General features: G+C 40.0%; 1 protein-coding gene across 7 annotated transcripts in view; it reads left to right on the forward strand.

Moving 5' to 3' along the window:
- Positions 1–18388, forward strand: part of Ddx6 (DEAD-box helicase 6) — a 36878-nt gene that overhangs the window by 11892 nt on the left and 6598 nt on the right. For all 7 annotated transcript variants that reach the window (XM_006242954.4, XM_006242951.4, XM_006242950.3 and 4 more), the window contains exons 5-12: positions 6655–6784; positions 7694–7840; positions 9121–9215; positions 10289–10411; positions 11462–11590; positions 12816–12932; positions 13937–14000; positions 17724–17825. In XM_006242954.4, the coding sequence (XP_006243016.1) occupies positions 6655–6784; positions 7694–7840; positions 9121–9215; positions 10289–10411; positions 11462–11590; positions 12816–12932; positions 13937–14000; positions 17724–17825 (907 nt within the window). The remainder of the gene's footprint in view (positions 1–6654; positions 6785–7693; positions 7841–9120; positions 9216–10288; positions 10412–11461; positions 11591–12815; positions 12933–13936; positions 14001–17723; positions 17826–18388) is intronic.

Here is an 18388-nt window from a genome sequence, read left to right on the forward strand (position 1 = left end):
TTTGACCCAGTCTCATTGTGTATTCCTGGCTGTTCTGGAACTCACTCTGTAAACCAGGCTGGCTTTAAACTCAGAGATCCAACTACTTCTGCCTTCCAAGTACTGGGATTAAAACAGTAGACCACTATACCTGGCCTGCGCAAATATTCTGTGCAGCTGTGTGTGTGTCTGTGTCTGTCTGTGTGTTTGTTTAAACAAAAGGGGCCTTGTTTACCTCTGGCTGGCTTTGAACTCCCTATGTAGCTAAGAATGACCTTAACCCTCACACCCAATTTATACAGTACTGAGGATCAGACCTATGGAAAGCATAAAATAGTGATTCTTAGAGTCACTCAAGAGTCTAAAGTGAAAGAGAGATTTACAGTTCACCTAGTACGAAATGAGCCTCATGGTAGGCTGCCCTCTGCTCTTTTTCTTTGGGCAGAATTTGGCTGTGTAGCTAAGCTGACTCCCAACTCAAGATCTTCCAGCTTTAACCTCCCCAAGTGCTAGAATTGTAGGCATGGACCAGCAAGCCTGCCTCTTATCTACCTACCTTCCTTCCCTTTCCCTCCCCTCCCCTCCCTTTTTGGCTTTTCAGGACAGGGTTTATGTATATAACCTTGTACTAGAACTTTTTTCTGTAAACCAGGCTAACTTCATACTCAGATCTGCCTGCTTCCTGCTAGGATTAAAGGTATGGGACACTGCCCAGCTGTTACCCATCTTCTTGTTTTCCCTTAAAATGATCATCTTTTTCAGTATTTAAAACTACAGCTTTTTTTTTGTTTATGTTCTGTGTTTGCCTGTATGTATACAAGTGTGTGCCTGGTGCTGGCTGAAGGGAGAAGAGGCCTCTGCATCCCCTGGAACTAGAGTTGTAGGCAGCTAGTTGTGAGCTGCCTGTTCCCTGGAAGAGATCAGAAGAGAGTGTCCGGTCTGGGGTTAGAGATAGATGCAGATTCTGAAAACTGAACCTGGGTCTTCTGCCTGAAGAATGGGTACTCTTTTTTTTTTTTTTTTTTTTTTTTTTTTTTTTTTTTTTTTTTTCCCGGAGCTGGGGACCGAACCCAGGGCCTTTCGCTTGCTAGGCAAGCGTCTACCACTGAGCTAAATCCCCAACCCCCAAACCCCAAGAATGGGTACTCTTAACCATGAAGCAGTTTAATGACTATTTTCCCAAAAAATATTAAAGCCTTCTTGATTAGATGTTTAAGCCGTCCATATTTGAATTGTGTGTCTTGTTTTTCAGTGTTGCTTTTTTTTTGTTATTGCTGTTTCATGTGTGTTTGTGTTTGCAGATAGGGCCTTACTTTGTAGCCCATGCTAGCCTGGAATTCGTTATGTAGCCCAGGCTGTCCTTGAAGTCGCAGCAGTCCTCCTGACTCAGCTTCCCAAGTATTGGGTTACAGGTATGAGTTTTCAGTTCTCAGCTGAACTCTGTGTGTGTGTGTGTGTGTGTGTGTGTGTGTGTGTGTGTCTGTGTCTGTGTCTGTGTCTGTGTCTGTGTCTGTCTGTCTGTCTGTCTGTGTCTGCGCATGCGCGCGCAGGCCAGAGAAGAACCTCAAGTGTTACCATTTATGAGGCACTAAGTAGCCTAGACTGGTTTGTTAGTGAATCTCAGGGCTGTTTGTCTTTGCTTCCCTAAGGTTGGGATTTCATATGCCTGCTGTCATGCCTGGCTTTTTTTCCTGGGTGCTAGGTCCTGGTGGTATTGAAGCAAGTACAGTACCAAATGAGCTATTTCCCTAGCCCCTGAACAACTTTTGAAGATGACATTTAGTTGTGATTTGGTGGTCAGCTTATTGGAGAATGAGACATATGAAATTGTTTTCTCAAAAGAGGTTTTACAGTGACAACTTAGAACTAGATAGACAACAGATTGTGCCTGTACATCTCTTCAGAGATGTAGCCATCTGTAATGGGTACTCACTGCAAACCCTGTGTCCAATAGAGTGACTTCATTCTAAAGGGAGCATATATTCCATGGGAGGGAAGGCCTGGGAATCTGTTTCTCTCTGGTTACCATTGTACTAACTTTGGATTCTGATTGTGAGGTGGCAACTTTTTTTTTTTTTAGAATTATTTATTTTATATATATGAACATACTGTAGCTGTCTTAAGACACAACAGAAGAGGGCAGATCAGATCCTATTACAAATGGTTGTGAACCACCATGTGGGTGCTAGGAATTGAACTCAGGACCTCTGGAAGAGCAGCCAGCCCCGTGAGGTGTCAACTCTTTGCGTGTTGTTTATATGAGAATCAGAGGACAGTTTTGGGTGTCAGTCCTTGCCTTTTACTTTAAAACAGGGAATCTCTCTCCTGTTGCCTTCCTCATCTCTTTAATTGCTGTGTATGCTAGGCTAGCTGGACCGTGAGGATTCTTTGACTCCACACCCATCTCACCATGGAGTTCTGAGATTACAAATACAGACTGTCGTGCCTGGCTTAGCTTTTATGTGGGTTTTGGGGGTTCAGACTCAGGTCCTCCTGCTTGCTCGTATTAGACACTGTACTAATCACACTCTCCTTATCTGAGTAGCTTATACTCAATAATTACACATTCTGAATCCTCTAGTGAGTTATTCTAGGTAATCGTGGTTAAAATAAGGCTAAAAGAATTAGGTCCTGTCTTTAAGTCTAGTATTTCTTTACTGTTGTCGTTATAAGTTTAGATATGTTTCTTATAGTAGGTTGGAAATGAATACCATCTTCTCTTTCCTCTTTCCCCTCCCTTTTTTTTTTTTAAAGATTGGTTTATTTTTTGAGAATTATTCTATGTGCATTGGTGTTTTGCCTGCATGTATGTCTGTGAAGATGCCAGATCCACAGTAACTAGATCTGGAGTCATAAGCTGCCATGTGGGTGCCTGGAAATCAAACCCCAGTCCTCTGGAAGGGTAGCCAGTGTCCTTAACTGCTGAACTGTTACCTCCAGCCTCTCTTTCTTAAGTTGAGGTCTTACACTGAGTCCAGGCTGGCCTGGAATTCACATTTTCATTAATTTTTTATATCTTTCCCAGACATGCTTTCCTTAAATTTTGGACTTCCCCAACATTTTAGGCTTGCTAGTGCTTTCTCTGAAGCCTCCCTATTCATCATGTGGTTGTTTGTCCTGTGTATCAGCCTTATAAATTCCGAGGCCTTTTTTCTTCTCCCCTCCCAGCAGTTACTGAGGTTCACAGCTGACCTACTCTAGGGGTTTTTCTTTTAAACAAAATTGTCCTTGAGCTTTAAAAAAAAAAATTTCAAGAGCACGTGTGTGTGTGTGTGTGTGTGTGTGTGTGTGTGTGTGTGTGTGTGTGTGTGTGTGTGTGTGTGTTTTAAAGGAAGGTCCTGTAGTGTGACCTAGTAGGGTGCCTGCTTAGCATACTTGAAGCTCTGGGTTTGATATCTAGCACCAGATAAACAGCAATCCTGGCATTTGGGAAATGGAGACAAGGAAGATTAGAATTTTAGAGTCCTCCTTTGCTCTGTCCCTCCTTCTACCAAAAGTCATATACAGATGATTATTTTCAATTGAGATGTATGTATTGGGTATAATTAGCACATTGTTATAGTTGGCCTTTTATTCAAAGATGATTTGTTGAATTTGGAGCTGTAGAAACACTGATGAGCAGGCTTGAAATTCTTTGACTTTCCTGAACTTTTTAAAATGTGGGGGCAGAAGGTCTGGTGGTTGTGTGTCCACCTGCCTGCCCGTGTGTAGATCCGAGCACAGCTTTCTCGGTCTCCATGGGATGCGGGGACAGTCAGCAGGCTTGTGCAGCAAGTGCTCCTATTGAGTGCTTGTACCTGCCAGTCTGAGCCTTCTCAGTTTAAAGCAAGTTCTTTATCTGCTGTATACCCTGACTTTAGGAATTGGTTAGGGGTCAGGGAAGGCTAAAGGCTCTGAAACAGTATACACAGCGGGTAAGAGCACTGACTGCTCTTCCAGAGGTCTTGAGTTCAATTCCCAGCAACTACATGGTGGTTCACAGTCATCTGTAATGGGATCTGATCCCCTCGTCTGGTGTGTCTGAATACAGTGACAATGTAATCACATAAAATAATTATTTATTTATTTATTTATTTATTTATTTATTTATTTTTAAGAAAAATTGTCTTTGAAGTATTTCACTTAGCTTGGCAGCTCAGGCTGGTAAACTTAGTACACGGAGCTGAGACAAGAGGGTTCCTAAGCGTTTGAGACCAGCCTGGGCTCAGACTGGCAGAAGCCATATGGCAGAGCAAACCAGAAAGCACTGAATGCTTCCCATTATTTTTAGTTTTTGAGATGAATAAGAAGCTTTTGTGGGGGCAGGGGGCTGGGGTAAGTTTCTCCCAAACTTGAAGGGCTGGTTCTATGACTAAATATGTTTAGTAATGGTGAAAACTAGTAGCATTTGCTCCTCTAGTACTATTAAATTTATCTTTCCTCGAGCTTCATGACCAAAACTGTTTGTTTCTGAAGTGCACTGATGTTGAGCCATTGTAGGAAGTCTTAGGATAAGATGGTGGTTTGCGTAGTTAACTGGCCTGTACTGTCACATTTGGGAGTAGTGGAACATTGATCTTATTACTTGATGTTTGCTTTAAAGTAGGAAATTATAAAGGTTTGATTTCTTTTCAGAATTCTAAAAACCTTGATTTTTATGGGGCTGAAGAGAGATGGTTCATGGTTAACAGCACATGCTACTTGCAGTGGGCCTGAGTTCGTTCCCAACACCCACACCTCAGTGACTCACAATTGCCTTTAACTCACTTCCAGGGACTCTGACAACCTCTCTGGTTCCTCCTTTATTCAGAGAGACAGAGACAGACACACACAGACAGACACACGTATGGATGAAGAAGATGCGTACATAAATATCTTTTTTAAAGTTTATTTTTTATATGAACCCTTTCCAAACACTTTGTCTTATAAAACTAAGAGCTCATTATCAAGTGACTGGTTTGTAAACAGGTTATTTGTAGGATTTTGTAGCTTAACAGTGTATGTCTGTCTTACTTGTGCCTATTTCCCTTTTAATTTCTTTATGTTTACTCAGTCTTCAATTTTTTACTGTGTCCCAGATAATGATGTTACGGTTATTGAAAACACACATGATAAACTAAGCTTAAAAGTGAAAATTAAAAAAAAAAGTGAAAATGAAATGTTACTTTCAGTGATGTGACAGATCCTGTCTTCAGTGGAACAGAGAGGTTTGTTGATAAAGACTTTGGAAGTTGGTGTAATGAAAAATAAGTACCAACTAGGTCCCAGAGAGAAATGTTTTCAGCTTACTTCTATATTTCTATTTTGTGTAAGAGAAAGCTCATCTACTTCTTTTTTCTCTTGGATTTTTGGTATTTTGTTTTGTTTTTTGTACTGGGCATTAAACCAAAGGCCTTACAAATGGCTAAGCACGCATACACTCAGTCAGTGACATATGCCTCCAGCAGTGTACACATCTTTCATGTGGCATGGTTGACTTTACCAGTCTGAATAACATGTGCTGTCATGTAACCTGGACCCTTGGGCTCCTCAGAATCTGAACCACCAGCCAAAGAGTATACACAGCTGAGCCTAGGCCTCCCTGCACATATGTAGTTGATGTGCAGCTTGGTCTTCATGTTGGTTCTGAACAACTGGAGCGGGGACTGTCCCAAAAGCTGTGGCCTGTATGTGGGATATGTTCTGTAGTTGGGCTTCTATGTCTGGCTTCAGTGGGAGAGGATGCACCTAGCCTCACAGAGATTTGATATGCCAGGGTGGAGGATACCCAAGGAAACTCCCACCCCACTCAGAAGAAGGGGAAAGGGGAGGGACTTAGTAAGTAGAATGTAAAATGAATAAATAAAATAATAATAATAATTGTAATTATTATTATTAAAAAAGAGAAAATAGCATATGCTATAGACCCTTTCCTTGGAGTTAGTACCACTTTTCCTGTTTTTTTTTTTTTTTTTAAACATTTATTTATTATGTTTTATTTATATACATCATACAGCTTTCTGCCTGCGTGTATGCGCCTGCAGGCCAGAAGAGGGCACCAGACATGATTATAGATGGTTGTGAGCCACCATGTGGTTGCTGGGAATTGAACTCAGGACCTCTGGAAGAGCAGACAGTGCTCTTAACCGCTGAGCCATCTCTCCAGCCCCCACTTTTCCTGTTTTTAAGACAAGCTCTTATATTCATCAAGCTGGTGTTGAGCTCCTGCGCATGCCTACTAGGATTGCAGGCATGCTCTATTTACTATGTGGCCATTTTCTATTTCTAACAAAAATGTCTTTGTTTGAGGACTGTTTAACCCTTTGAGATTCTTTTCTCTAGTACATGCACTTTTATTTATTTGAGGCAGGGTCTTTTCTCTAGTAGTCCTGGCTACCAAGACCAGGCTGGCCTTGAACTCTAATTTACCTGGTTAAAGATGTGTATCACCACACCAACACCCAGCTCACTAACTTTTCTGTTACGCTGCTATTCAGCTAATGTTTTTCTGTTAACAGTTTTAACAAACTTTTAGTTCAAAATGGTATTAATGCTTACTGGTCCTGCTAATCCACTTGGGTCTTTGCCATTCATGCAAGATACATACATACTACACTTCAAAGGAGTACCAAGGTGGGTGGTATTCTTCGGTGTAACTTGGAAAAGAATCTGGTAACATTGTATTTACATGTAGTTTTGCATCACCTTGTCTTTTAGGAGGAGAGCATTCCCATTGCTTTATCTGGTAGGGATATCTTAGCTAGAGCAAAAAATGGAACAGGCAAAAGCGGTGCCTACCTCATCCCCTTACTTGAACGGCTGGACCTGAAGAAGGACAATATTCAAGGTTAGCTGAATAGAGGGGAGGGGCTGCAGGGAAGACTGTCTGTACTTGGAGCTTTGTAGGTTTTAATCTTGGTCAGAATTCATTTAATCTACTGTCTTCTTGCTATATTTGGCTTAATTGTTTAAAAAATTTTTCCCCAGCTTTTAAAGGGAATTTCTCAACTTCAGAGTACTTTTTTTTTATGATTGATAAAACAGTTGAAAAAGGGTTCGTGTGAGATAAGCAAAGTAAGCTTTCTTTAAAGCCAAACTGATGAGAGGCTAAATGAGTCACTGCTTACCTCCAGCCTATGCACCTGAATTCCCTTGTGGGAACTGTGTAAGCAGAGCTCTTTGTAGAAACAGTAAATGCTTCTGTCTGTAAACCCTTGAGTTTATCAAATTTTAAGAGCTCAGAGTTCCTCCTCTGTGTAGTAAATGTCTTGGTCAGCCGAGCCTACCAGGAGAACTCCAGAGGCAGAGTAAATCAGGACTATGGGGAAGCGGCCTGTCACTGGCAAGGGCCTGGCCCCCATGTAAGCCACAGCTAGAGTTGGGGGAAAAATTAACAGCTTAGAGAGTAGAAAAGAAGCAAAGTTCTATAGTTGTATCTGGAGTCAGTTCATACAATTAAGGTTTTGCCTCTAAAGTTTTTCTTAAATTTTCCAGTTTTCCATTTATAAATCTCTCTCCTCTCATTGATGAGCATAGAACCTAAGCAGCACGCGTTGACTGCTTAGTATTTAGTGACTCTGAGAGAGTAGTGACCCTTCTGTCAAGCACATGCATCCTTTAAGACTGGTGTGTTATGTCTGTTATGCCCGTGTGTTAGGTGAACTGCCTCAGTGAAACTGTTTTTATAGCTTCTTGAACTTCTAAAAGATAGCATGTTCTCTCTTCCCTCACTCCTTTGTTCTTTGATATTTTTTAGCAATGGTGATTGTTCCCACTAGAGAACTTGCTCTACAGGTCAGTCAAATTTGCATCCAGGTCAGCAAACACATGGGAGGGGCCAAAGTGATGGCGACCACTGGAGGAACCAATTTACGGGATGACATAATGAGGCTTGACGATACAGGTAGGAGATTATTAAGGCCACAAGGCTGTCTGATTGTAGCTACAGATGCCTCCTTATTTCTTTTTCAGACTTATTTGTAATTATGTAGAGGTGGGGTATGTGGTTATGCACACCTGTGTGCAAGTGCCTGGGTGAGGGTGTGGATCCCCTGAGGCTAGAGTTATAGGCAGCTGTGCACCACAACGTAGGTGCTGGGGATTGAACTTGAATTCTCTGCAGGAGCAGCACGAGATGAGCTCTTTTTTTTTTTTTTTTTCCGGAGCTGGGGACCTAACCCAGGGCCTTGCGCTTCCTAGGTAAGCGCTCTACCACTGAGCTAAATCCCCAGCCCCTACGAGATGAGCTCTTAACCATTAAGTCTTTTCTCCAGTCTCCAAGGGTTCCCTTTTAGGAAATAATTAAAACTTTGGTCTGTTTTGTTTGTTTTGTTTTTTGAGACTGGGTTTCTCTGAGTAGCCCTGGCTGTCTTAGAATTTGCTTTGTGAACCAGGCTGGCTTTGGGAACCTGCCTCTGCCTCCCAAGTGCTGGGATAAAAAGCATGTGCTACCACTGTCTGGCACTAAAATATGGTTTTGTTTTGTTTTTTGTTTTTAAAGATGTATTTATTTATTATATATAAATACACTGTAGCTGTCTTCAGACACACCAGAAGAGGGCATCCAATCTCATTACAGATGGTTATGAGCCACCATGTGGTTGCTGGGGATTGAACTCAGGACCTCTGGAAGAACAGTCAGTGCCCTTAACCACTGAGCCATCTCTCCAGCCCCTGAGCTCTATTTTTTAACTTGCACAATTTTGTTTTTAGTGATCAGTCTTTTTTTCCCCCTTAAAACAGTCTGTGGGGTTGGGGATTTAGCTCAGTGGTAGAGCGCTTGCTAGGCCTGGGTTGGGTCCCCAGCTCTGAAAAAAAAGAAAAAAACCAGTCTGAGCAGCCTGGCCCAGATTGAACACACGTCTCCCCTGCGTTCTGGCTGTTACTTCTTGCAGATGGCTGTAAGATGGGAGTTGTGAGTCCCTCAGTTGGAGTTTGTGGTTTGGGAAGCTGGCCCACTCACTGAAGAGACGAGACAAGTATTGTGGAGCTCTTGTGAGAAGAGACAGAAATACACGGCCCACAGTTCATCTTTGTGCCTTTTTGTATTAATTTGGGTCTCTATAAACAGTATTTATGATACTAAATACGTCTTATAAAATTAATGTGTTTCTTTATCCTAGATTAAATTAACAAGAATGTATATGTTTTCTGAAGTTTTTTTTTCTCTGGGAATCTTTTTAGTGCATGTGGTGATTGCTACCCCTGGCAGAATCCTGGATCTTATCAAGAAAGGAGTAGCAAAGGTTGATCATGTCCAGATGATAGTATTGGATGAGGTAATGTTTGTTCATTTGAAAGGACTCTTCAGTACTCCTCTAGCTTTGCTTATAATTTTCACTGAATAAAGCAAACCTTGAACTGGATATGTATGATAACAAATAACCAAGCCAAGCTCAGTTTAAATCTTTCTACTTAGTGTTACATTTTAAAAGCTTGTAAGGGATCTCTCTTAACCCTTTGTTTTGCATTTGCTTCCTAATATTGGTTGGTTCTTTGTGTTTTTTATGAAATTTGTTACTTCTTTAGTTTATAACCTAGTATCAATGCCTTTTAAAAAATTACTGATCTGAAGCCAAATGTTTTACCTGGGATGTAGAGTCAGATGTCTGTCTTGAGTTTGAGAGCTGCAAGTTTCAGGCCAATCAGAACTACACAGTGAGACTCTGCCTTAAAAATGAACAAAAACTACTCATGTGTGTCTGGGATGTAGCAGTGCTGTGTACAGTTAGCCTGGCAGCATTGGTGCTTCGGTGTGCGGCTACTTCCCGTCCTGTTTTGTTTTAGATAACTAGTTTCCAGCCTTTGACTAATGAGGGATAACACTAGATATTATGTCACACTAAATACATAACGTGATTTTTAGTCTGTTAAATACAGGTATCTTGGGATGTTGTTGTGAGGGTTGTTCATAGTTGAGTGAACAGCTATGTAGTTAGTACAGCTAATTAATAAAGCATTTCAGGCCAAATGGCCTTGAATTTACTGTCCTGTTTCTGCTGCCTCCTGAGAGCAAGGTTTATGCCAACCACATCCAGTTCAAAACCATGTTTTTGACCAATATAGATTTTGACAGTTCTATATCTTTTTTCTTTAGGGATTATAACCTCCTCTGTTTTAAGACAGATTCACAATATAGCCCAGGCTCTCAGATTGTCACTTCTCTCTCAGCTCAGGCCCTTCCCCTTCTGCACTGCTTAGGCTCTGTCTCGGTAACCTCGGACATTGTGTATATTAGAGTCTTAACCTTCATAGCCAGGGACAGCCTGTGTAGGTTGTGCTTTGCCTTTTGTTTATAGTGCTGTCCAAAACTTGTAATGTCTTTTTAAAGTACCTTTTCTTTGTATTACAGGCAGATAAGTTGTTGTCACAGGACTTTGTGCAGATAATGGAGGATATTATTCTCACACTACCTAAAAATAGGCAGATTTTACTATATTCCGCTACTTTCCCTCTTAGTGTACAAAAGTTTATGGTAAGTATTAAATCACTACTTGGAATTAGTGTTATCATGGTACTATGTCATGTTATTTTTACCTGTCATGCTATTATCAGAGTAGATGTGCTTTGTTATTTCAGGGTTTTGGTTTTGTTTGTTTTTTAAATATGATCAGTGAAGATTTGTGGATTTATTATTATGTTGTTGTTTTATTTTTGAGGCAGGGTTTCACTCTGTAGCCCTGACCAGTAGGTTAGCTTCAAACTCACAGAGGTCTCCTGATTCTGCCTCTCGAGTACTCGGGTTAAAAGTTTGTATGTGCACTCTTTTTCTTTTTTTAATTAACTGGATCGCTATTGTTCTGAGGCTAGCCTGGTTTATATGAGTTCCACACCATCTATCTGTTCGTCTGTTGGTTGGTCTATTTTTCTCTTTTTTGGAGACAGTTTCTATGTGTAGTACTGGCTAGCCATGAGACCCTGTTTCAAAATGAGATTTTTTTTTTTTTTTTTAAGATTTATTTATGGGGTTGGGGATTTAGCTCAGTGGTAGAGCGCTTGCTTAGCAACCTCAAGGCCCTGGGTTCGGTCCCCAGCTCCGAAAAAAAGGGAAAAAAAAAGATTTATTTATTTTATGTGTATTAGTACACTGTAGCTGTCCTCAGACACAGCAGAAGAGGGTGGCAGACCCCATTACAGATGACTGAACCACCATGTAGTTGCTGGGAATTGAACTTAGGACCTCTGGAAGAGCAGTCAGTGCTCTTAACCACTGAGCCCGTGATTTTATTTATTTTTTAACTGTTTGTGCCAAGGTGACATATCCCATCATAAGTTGGTTATAGCCCATCTGTGTGAGCTACATTTGAATCTGAGGTGTAGCAGTTTAGGATAATGTGTTTATTTTATGAATTCTTGTTTTTGAAAATAGATGCAGCCCTTAGAGCAAGAGACAAAAAAGTATAAATGTAGGGCAAGAAATGAGAGCTCAGGGATGGAACTCCTGCCTTAGCATGCCTGAAAGTCGTTCGATTTAAAAGAGAGCCTAGTCTTGACTTAAAAGACTCTTCTCCCACCCCCACTCCAGAATTCCCATCTGCAAAAACCCTACGAGATAAACCTGATGGAGGAGCTAACTCTGAAAGGGGTGACCCAGTACTACGCATATGTAACGGAGCGCCAAAAAGTGCACTGCCTCAATACACTCTTCTCCAGGGTGAGTAGTCGGCTTTTTGTGCTGATCCTGTCTTTCATTAATTCCTAGCAAGTTAGACAGCGACATCATTTTCCCCTTTATATTCACTGTAAGCAGTTTTATTGTTTCGTAAAAGGTGTCTTTGGTTGGCTTAAAGTTGAAACTGATTGACACAGGTGCTTTACTTTTATTGTTAGATAACTTACAGTAATTATAATTCATCCTGATTTGTAAGTACTAATTCTGTGACCCCCGAATTAGTACTGAAAGTGTTTTGGTCGTTTTGTAGACATGTGCATTGTGGCAGAAAAATAAATTGATCCCAGCTAAGGTCCAAGAAGAGGACATTCTGCCTTCTTGTTTTAGCTACAAATGCTATAAATAAGCATTCATTTTGCAGTCTTTGAACCACCATTTTTCTTTTTTCTTTTTTTCTTTTTTTGGTTCTATTTTTTGGAGCTGGGGACCGAACCCAGGGCCTTGCGCTTCCTAGGCAAGCGCTCTACCACTGAGCTAAATCCCCAACCCCTGAACCACCATTTTTCAAATTTTGGTGCTGTTCATCATTTCATTCCAAAATGACCCCCACACAGTTGCTGTACTCCTAACCTGTGTGCTTAAGCACAAGAAGACTGCTGTGTTCTATACAGGGAAATATGTATTGGATAAGCTTTTTGTGGGCATGGGTTATATTGGTTTAGGACTACAGATATATTAAATAAGACATGTTTAAAAAAAAGAAAACTCAAATTTACATGTTTACCTATTTATAAAATGTGACCAGAGGCTCACAAGTACTTAACTTTGTATTTTCCCTAGAAACAATGATTCTTTTTAACTTACTTGTTTTCTTTATTTTAATGAGTCTGTGTATATGGTGGTGGTGGTGGGGTTGTATACACATGAGTACAGCTTCTGGAGGCATCCAGAAAGGGGTGTTAGAGCCCCCAAAGTAGAATTCTAGGCAGTAGCGAGACCCACGCTGTGAACTGAACTGAACTGGAGTCCTCTTCAAGAGCAGTGTGTGCTGTGCCATCTCTCCAGCCTTGAAGCAGGTTCTCGCTTGCCAACACAGTGTTAGCAGTGGCACTGTAGGACATTGCTGTGTTGTCTCTGGCAGTTAGGTGGCCCTTATGAGACACTCTTCTGCAGTGAAACCAAATTTCATCTGGAAGTTTTGGCTAAATATTTTCATGATTGACAAAGCAAATATTTTTGCTTTCTCATATTTCTCTTTTGTGCTCAGCTTCAGATAAACCAGTCGATCATTTTCTGCAACTCTTCTCAGAGAGTTGAGTTACTGGCCAAGAAGATTTCTCAGCTGGGTTACTCTTGCTTCTATATCCATGCTAAAATGAGGCAGGTCAGTATAATTTCTAGAACTTGCATACATAGATTTAATTTTAAAAAATCCTTTCCTAAGTATTTCTTATATTTTCTTTTGTTATAATGTTCCATAAATGCCTTGTGTGTGAGAGAGTAAACTGCTGTCTGAGGGTAGATACTGTTGCATCAGTGGTAGAGCAAGGTCCTGCGTTGCAATCCCTGGTTCCAGGAAAAGAACAAATGAATGGACTGTTCATTAGTAGACAAAGAACCCTTTGCTTAAACCAACAGCCTAGAAAAGCAGTACAGAAATGTCAGATCTCTTGGTCTGTGCCTGAAGTCCTAGCACCTAGAGAGAAAAAAATTCAGTCATTCTCTGTTACATACTGAAATCAGCCTCAGTGGCATGAAATCCTGTGGGAAGGGAAGGATACAGGAAGAGACATTCTTTCTCAGATAATTTCTGGATTTGTTCTGTGTAGTGCAATAACTATTTGATAGCTCCATGTAGCCACTTAAATTAGATAAAAACAAATACAGTTTAAAGTTTTGTTTCTCTCCTTTATTGGAGAATACCAATGCATACCTTTTTTACAGAAAGCATTGCTCTAGATTTTAATATACAGTAACTCCTTCTTACAAAGGAGAGTTCCAAGATCCCATATCAGATACCTAAAATCATAGACAGCACCAGATTGTATGTGTATGCGGGCTATGATACAGTTTATACATTAGATATGGTAGAAAGTTCATTAGAATAATAAAGTAGAATAAATATGACAATATTTGTCATGTACATGACTGTGATCTCAGCATGTCTTATTATGCCTGTCCTTCATATGATGATACAAAATGAGACAGTGCTTGCATGGTGGAATAAAGTGTATCATACAGACATTGTGAGTGGTACAGCTTTTGACTGCTATGAATATAAACAAGTTAGGGATTGAAGAACTGATTGGGGAGGAGAAACCATGATGAAAATTTTGAGTTGTCTATAAATTTTACTCAAAAGTTTGTATCACCCCTCCTTTCCCTCAGGAACATAGAAATCGTGTCTTTCATGATTTCCGAAATGGCTTATGCCGCAATCTTGTTTGCACTGGTAAGTGTTTGTGTATTTCTTAGACCTGGTATTTTCTTTATTGGCTGGATTTTTTCTGTCATGTAGTGAAGCCTGTAACAGCTCCTTACACCCTGCTGCCACTTTGAAAGCTTTTGAAGACAAGAATGCATGCCGTTTAGTTCCTAAGTTGAGAATGGGTGTGACTTGATTCTGACATTGGGTTCATCCTGATGCTTATGCTGCACATGTGGCTTTAAAATAGGCTCTGCATTTATGTGCTTTCTCAACAGTTTTACATACAAGAGTGAGCAGACACAAAATAAACTTTACTAAAAACTGCATTTTAGAAGTTGTGTCTTTTGTTTTTTCCCAGAATCAAACTAGTCTATACCTTAGACCAAGATTTTCTAATTTTTGGTTATTCCATTACTACAGAAAAATAAACCCAGGTAGGGAGGGGGAGGCACAAATCAAGCTCAGATAAAACTAATAGAATGTGCCTTCCTAGCTTTACATGTGGCATTTAATCTTACTGTTAGTATGAGGAGGAGGAGGAGAAGAGTCATTTGAGGAAGTAGAAGGACTTGGAGTTTAGCTGTAATGTATGGATTGGTGAATGTGTGTCTTCATTATATGAATTTTCACATAGTCACGTGCCTGTATAATCATTGTGATAGAATTTCAGACACACCAGAAGAGGACTCCAAATCCCTTTACCAATGGTTGTGAGCCACCATTTTGTTGCTGGGAATTGAACTCAGGACCTCTGGAAGAGCAGTCAGTGCTCTTAACCACTGAGCCATCCAGACCTAAAATTTTATTTTAAAGGTTTTGGTTCAGAAGTTGGCTAGTTTTGTTTTATTTATTTATTTATTTATTTATTTATTTATTTATTTATTTATTTATTTATTTATTTTTGACACAGGATATTACTATGTAGTTCTTACTGGCCTGGAAACTGTATATCTAGACCAGACTGACTGGTCTTAAACTCACTTCTGTTATTACCTTGCCTTTGCCTCATAAGTGCTGAAATTAAAGGTGTGTACTACCACACCTAGCTCAATTATATACATACTTATTTTTTTAAAGATTTCTCTGTGTTTGTGTCTATGAGTATCTACCACACATGCACAACAGCTACCTGCAGAGGCCAGAAGAGAGGGCATTGTATCCCTGGAGCTGGAATTGTAAGGCTGTCCCGGGCCTGTTGGTGTGGGTGCCGAAGGCTGGACTCTGAGCAGCAGCCACCTATTTTAAAATACTTGATGGGAGTTTTGTGAAAATGCACATAAATAAAACGCTTTTTACTGCTACCAGACATTAAATTTGGTTATTCCTAGTAATTGGGAAGTGACTTTAAAAATAACTTGCATGCTTCTAGTTTTCTTACCTACTTACATTCTAGTAAGTAGAAAATACACTAAATTGCTAGAGCTTTTTAGTTTTGTTTTATTTTGTTAAGTCGTTTTTGAAACAATCTCATGATGTTGCCTAGGCTGTTCTCTGACTCACATCTTTGCACCTTGGCTTCCTGAGTGCTGGGGTTATAGGTCTGTACCACCATGTCCAGCAAGAATCCGAGAGTTTTGAGATTAGGCACCAAGTACTCCACGCACGCGCACACAAGCACATGCGCGCGCACAGACACTGTTTACTTGTTGAAAATTAAATAGCTGATACAAAAAACACTTGTACATTATAATCATATGCCGTAGATGCACACACAGAGTGTTTTTTCTTCTTCAGTTCGGAATTTGAGAATTTCATTTATAAATATATTGTATTTGTATCATTACTTTCCTGCTTGTACCCTCCCCTCTTATTCATGACCTCGTCGTCTACTTACTGCTGAGTTTTCTTGTACATGGATGTGCACACATGCAGACAGTCTTTTTGGCTTAGTAAGCCTGTATAAAAGTGTGCGTTTAGGATCAACCAGTTAGGATTGGGGACTCAGCTCTGAAGAAAAGTGCTTCTCTTCTCAGCAGCTGTTGACAGCTGTTGTTCTTCATGTAGAGCTGGGACCTGTGATACTCATGTAGTCGAGCCAACTGGTGTAGCCTTTGCAGGTTTTATGGAGTTAGCTATGTTGTTGCGTGGTTAACTGTTTTAAGTTGTATTAAAATATTTGGCTGTGTATAGATGTATATTATATTTTTTCCTACATTTGGGAAACCTATAAAATAGCTTACTGGGACTGGACAGATGGCTCAGTGGTAAGAGCACTAACTGCTTTTCCAGAGGTCCTGAGTTCAATTCCCAGCAACCACATGGTGGCTCACAATCATCTGTAATGAGATCTGGTGCCCTCTTCTGGTGTGTCTGAAGACAGCTACAGTGTACTCATATATAATAAATCTTTAAAAAAAGAAAAGCTTACTGTTGAAAGTAAAGTTGTTAGATTGCATATTCATAAGAAAATTGACACGATTCTGCTATCAGGCACCTGCCTCTGTCCATTTTTCCACTTTTAGTAGAAAGTTGGGGCTGAGGAGCTATGAATTTAATCGTTACATTAAAAGAAAAAGACATTGATAGTAGTTATGGTTCTTGTACAGTGACACATATTACTACACTGATTAATTCATTTTATTTATTTATTGAGTCAGGGTCTCATGTAACCCAGGATAGCCTGAAGGTCAGCATGAAGCTCAGGATGACCTGGTTTCACTCCTGAGACCAGGAGTTTGTGGGTCTTCCAATATGCCAAGTTAACTTGATGCTGGAATCTTAGGATTGCCTAGGGTTAGGGTTTTATGTACTGCACTCAATCAGTATTCTTAATGTATGTGTGGAATGTATAAATATCTTTGGTATATAAAATCCTACGTGTTCAGGTGACTGACACAGTTTGAGGCTAGCCTGTGCTACAGATTGAGTCCTTGTCTCAAAGCAAAGTAATGAGTAAAGAAATGCCACTTCTCCTTCAAGGAATGATAACTAATTAGAAAGTCAGTATTAAAACAAAATTTGCATAGCAACAGCCTTAAAATGGAGTACAAATGAATGAGCATTAAGAATAAAATATAAAAAAAAAAAAAAACAGCAATAACAAAAAACCAGTTGGTGCCAGGTGCACTGGAGTAGAAGCAGGAAGGCCGCTTAGGTTCAAGACCCACCTGCTCTGCTAGCGAGAAGGCCAGCCACAACTATGAAGCCTGTATTAAAATAGCTGAGCTTGGTTGACAAGGGAGTGATGTAAAATATTTGTTTATTATTATTATTCTGGTGGTTATTAGACTATAAAGTAATAGTTGTCAAGTAGTTTCAGGAGAGATGGTGTATTGATTGGCTTTATGGACTGGGTAAGTTTGAGATATGGAGAAAAAAGATGAACTTTGAAGACTTAGGTTAAAAATAGTCCATAAAGGTCTAGCATATATGGCAGTGTGTGCTTGTAATCTAACATTGGGAGTCTGACAGAAGAACATGACTTTAAGACTAGCTTGGAGGGGCTGGGGATTTAGCTCAGTGGTAGAGCGCTTACCTAGGAAGCGCAAGGCCCTGGGTTCGGTCCCCAGCTCCGAAAAAAAAAAAAAAAAAAAAAAAAAAAAAGAACCAAGACTAGCTTGGACCACCAGAGACCTCATCTCAAAAAAAGAAGTCAGTGTCATGAATGAGTTTGAGGTATTTTGCCTATTAGTTTACTTCAGATGAGTTGTAAATTATTTACCATACATGGATGAAAGACTTCTAAAAGCATAATTTGTGAATTATCTTTCAATAATGAAAATGATTACTTTTTTTTTTTTTTTTAAGATCTGTTTACCCGAGGTATTGATATACAAGCTGTGAATGTGGTAATAAACTTTGACTTCCCAAAGCTGGCAGAGACCTATCTTCATCGGATTGGAAGGTCAGGTGAGTAAGAGTGGGGATGACATTGCTTGATAAGAAACATAATCACTAATTTTCCTTTGTGAAGTAAAGTATAACAGCTATGAGAGCAGTGAAGCCACAGCAATTTGTTTGATATTTAAAACTAAGTAATTCTTTATTAATAAATCATTTATATTTAAAAACAGAGTCTGGCTACATAAAAAAATAGCCCAGGCTATACTGGAACTTAAAATGTACCTGCCTTGGGGGTTGGGGATTTAGCTCAGTGGTAGAGCGCTTGCCTAGGAAGTGCAAGGCCCTGGGTTCGGTCCCCAGCTCCGAAAAAAAGAACGAAAAAAAAAATGTACCTGCCTTGGTCTGCCAAGTCCTTGTGTCACTTATTAAAAAGTTAAGCCAGATAGAGCACCTGAATCCAATCCTGGTACTTAAAGTAACAAGAGAGAACCTTAAATGTTTTTAAACGTAGGCTGGCTGGATGTGGATGGGGTACACTTGGGAAGAAGAGGCAGGTGACATGTGTACATCTGTGTGTTAAGAGAATCGGTTCACAAACTGATTTTGAGGCAAGTCAAAACGTGATTGAG

Source organism: Rattus norvegicus, chromosome 8 (genome assembly GCF_036323735.1).
Source record: "Rattus norvegicus strain BN/NHsdMcwi chromosome 8, GRCr8, whole genome shotgun sequence".
Classification (NCBI taxonomy): domain Eukaryota; kingdom Metazoa; phylum Chordata; class Mammalia; order Rodentia; family Muridae; genus Rattus; species Rattus norvegicus.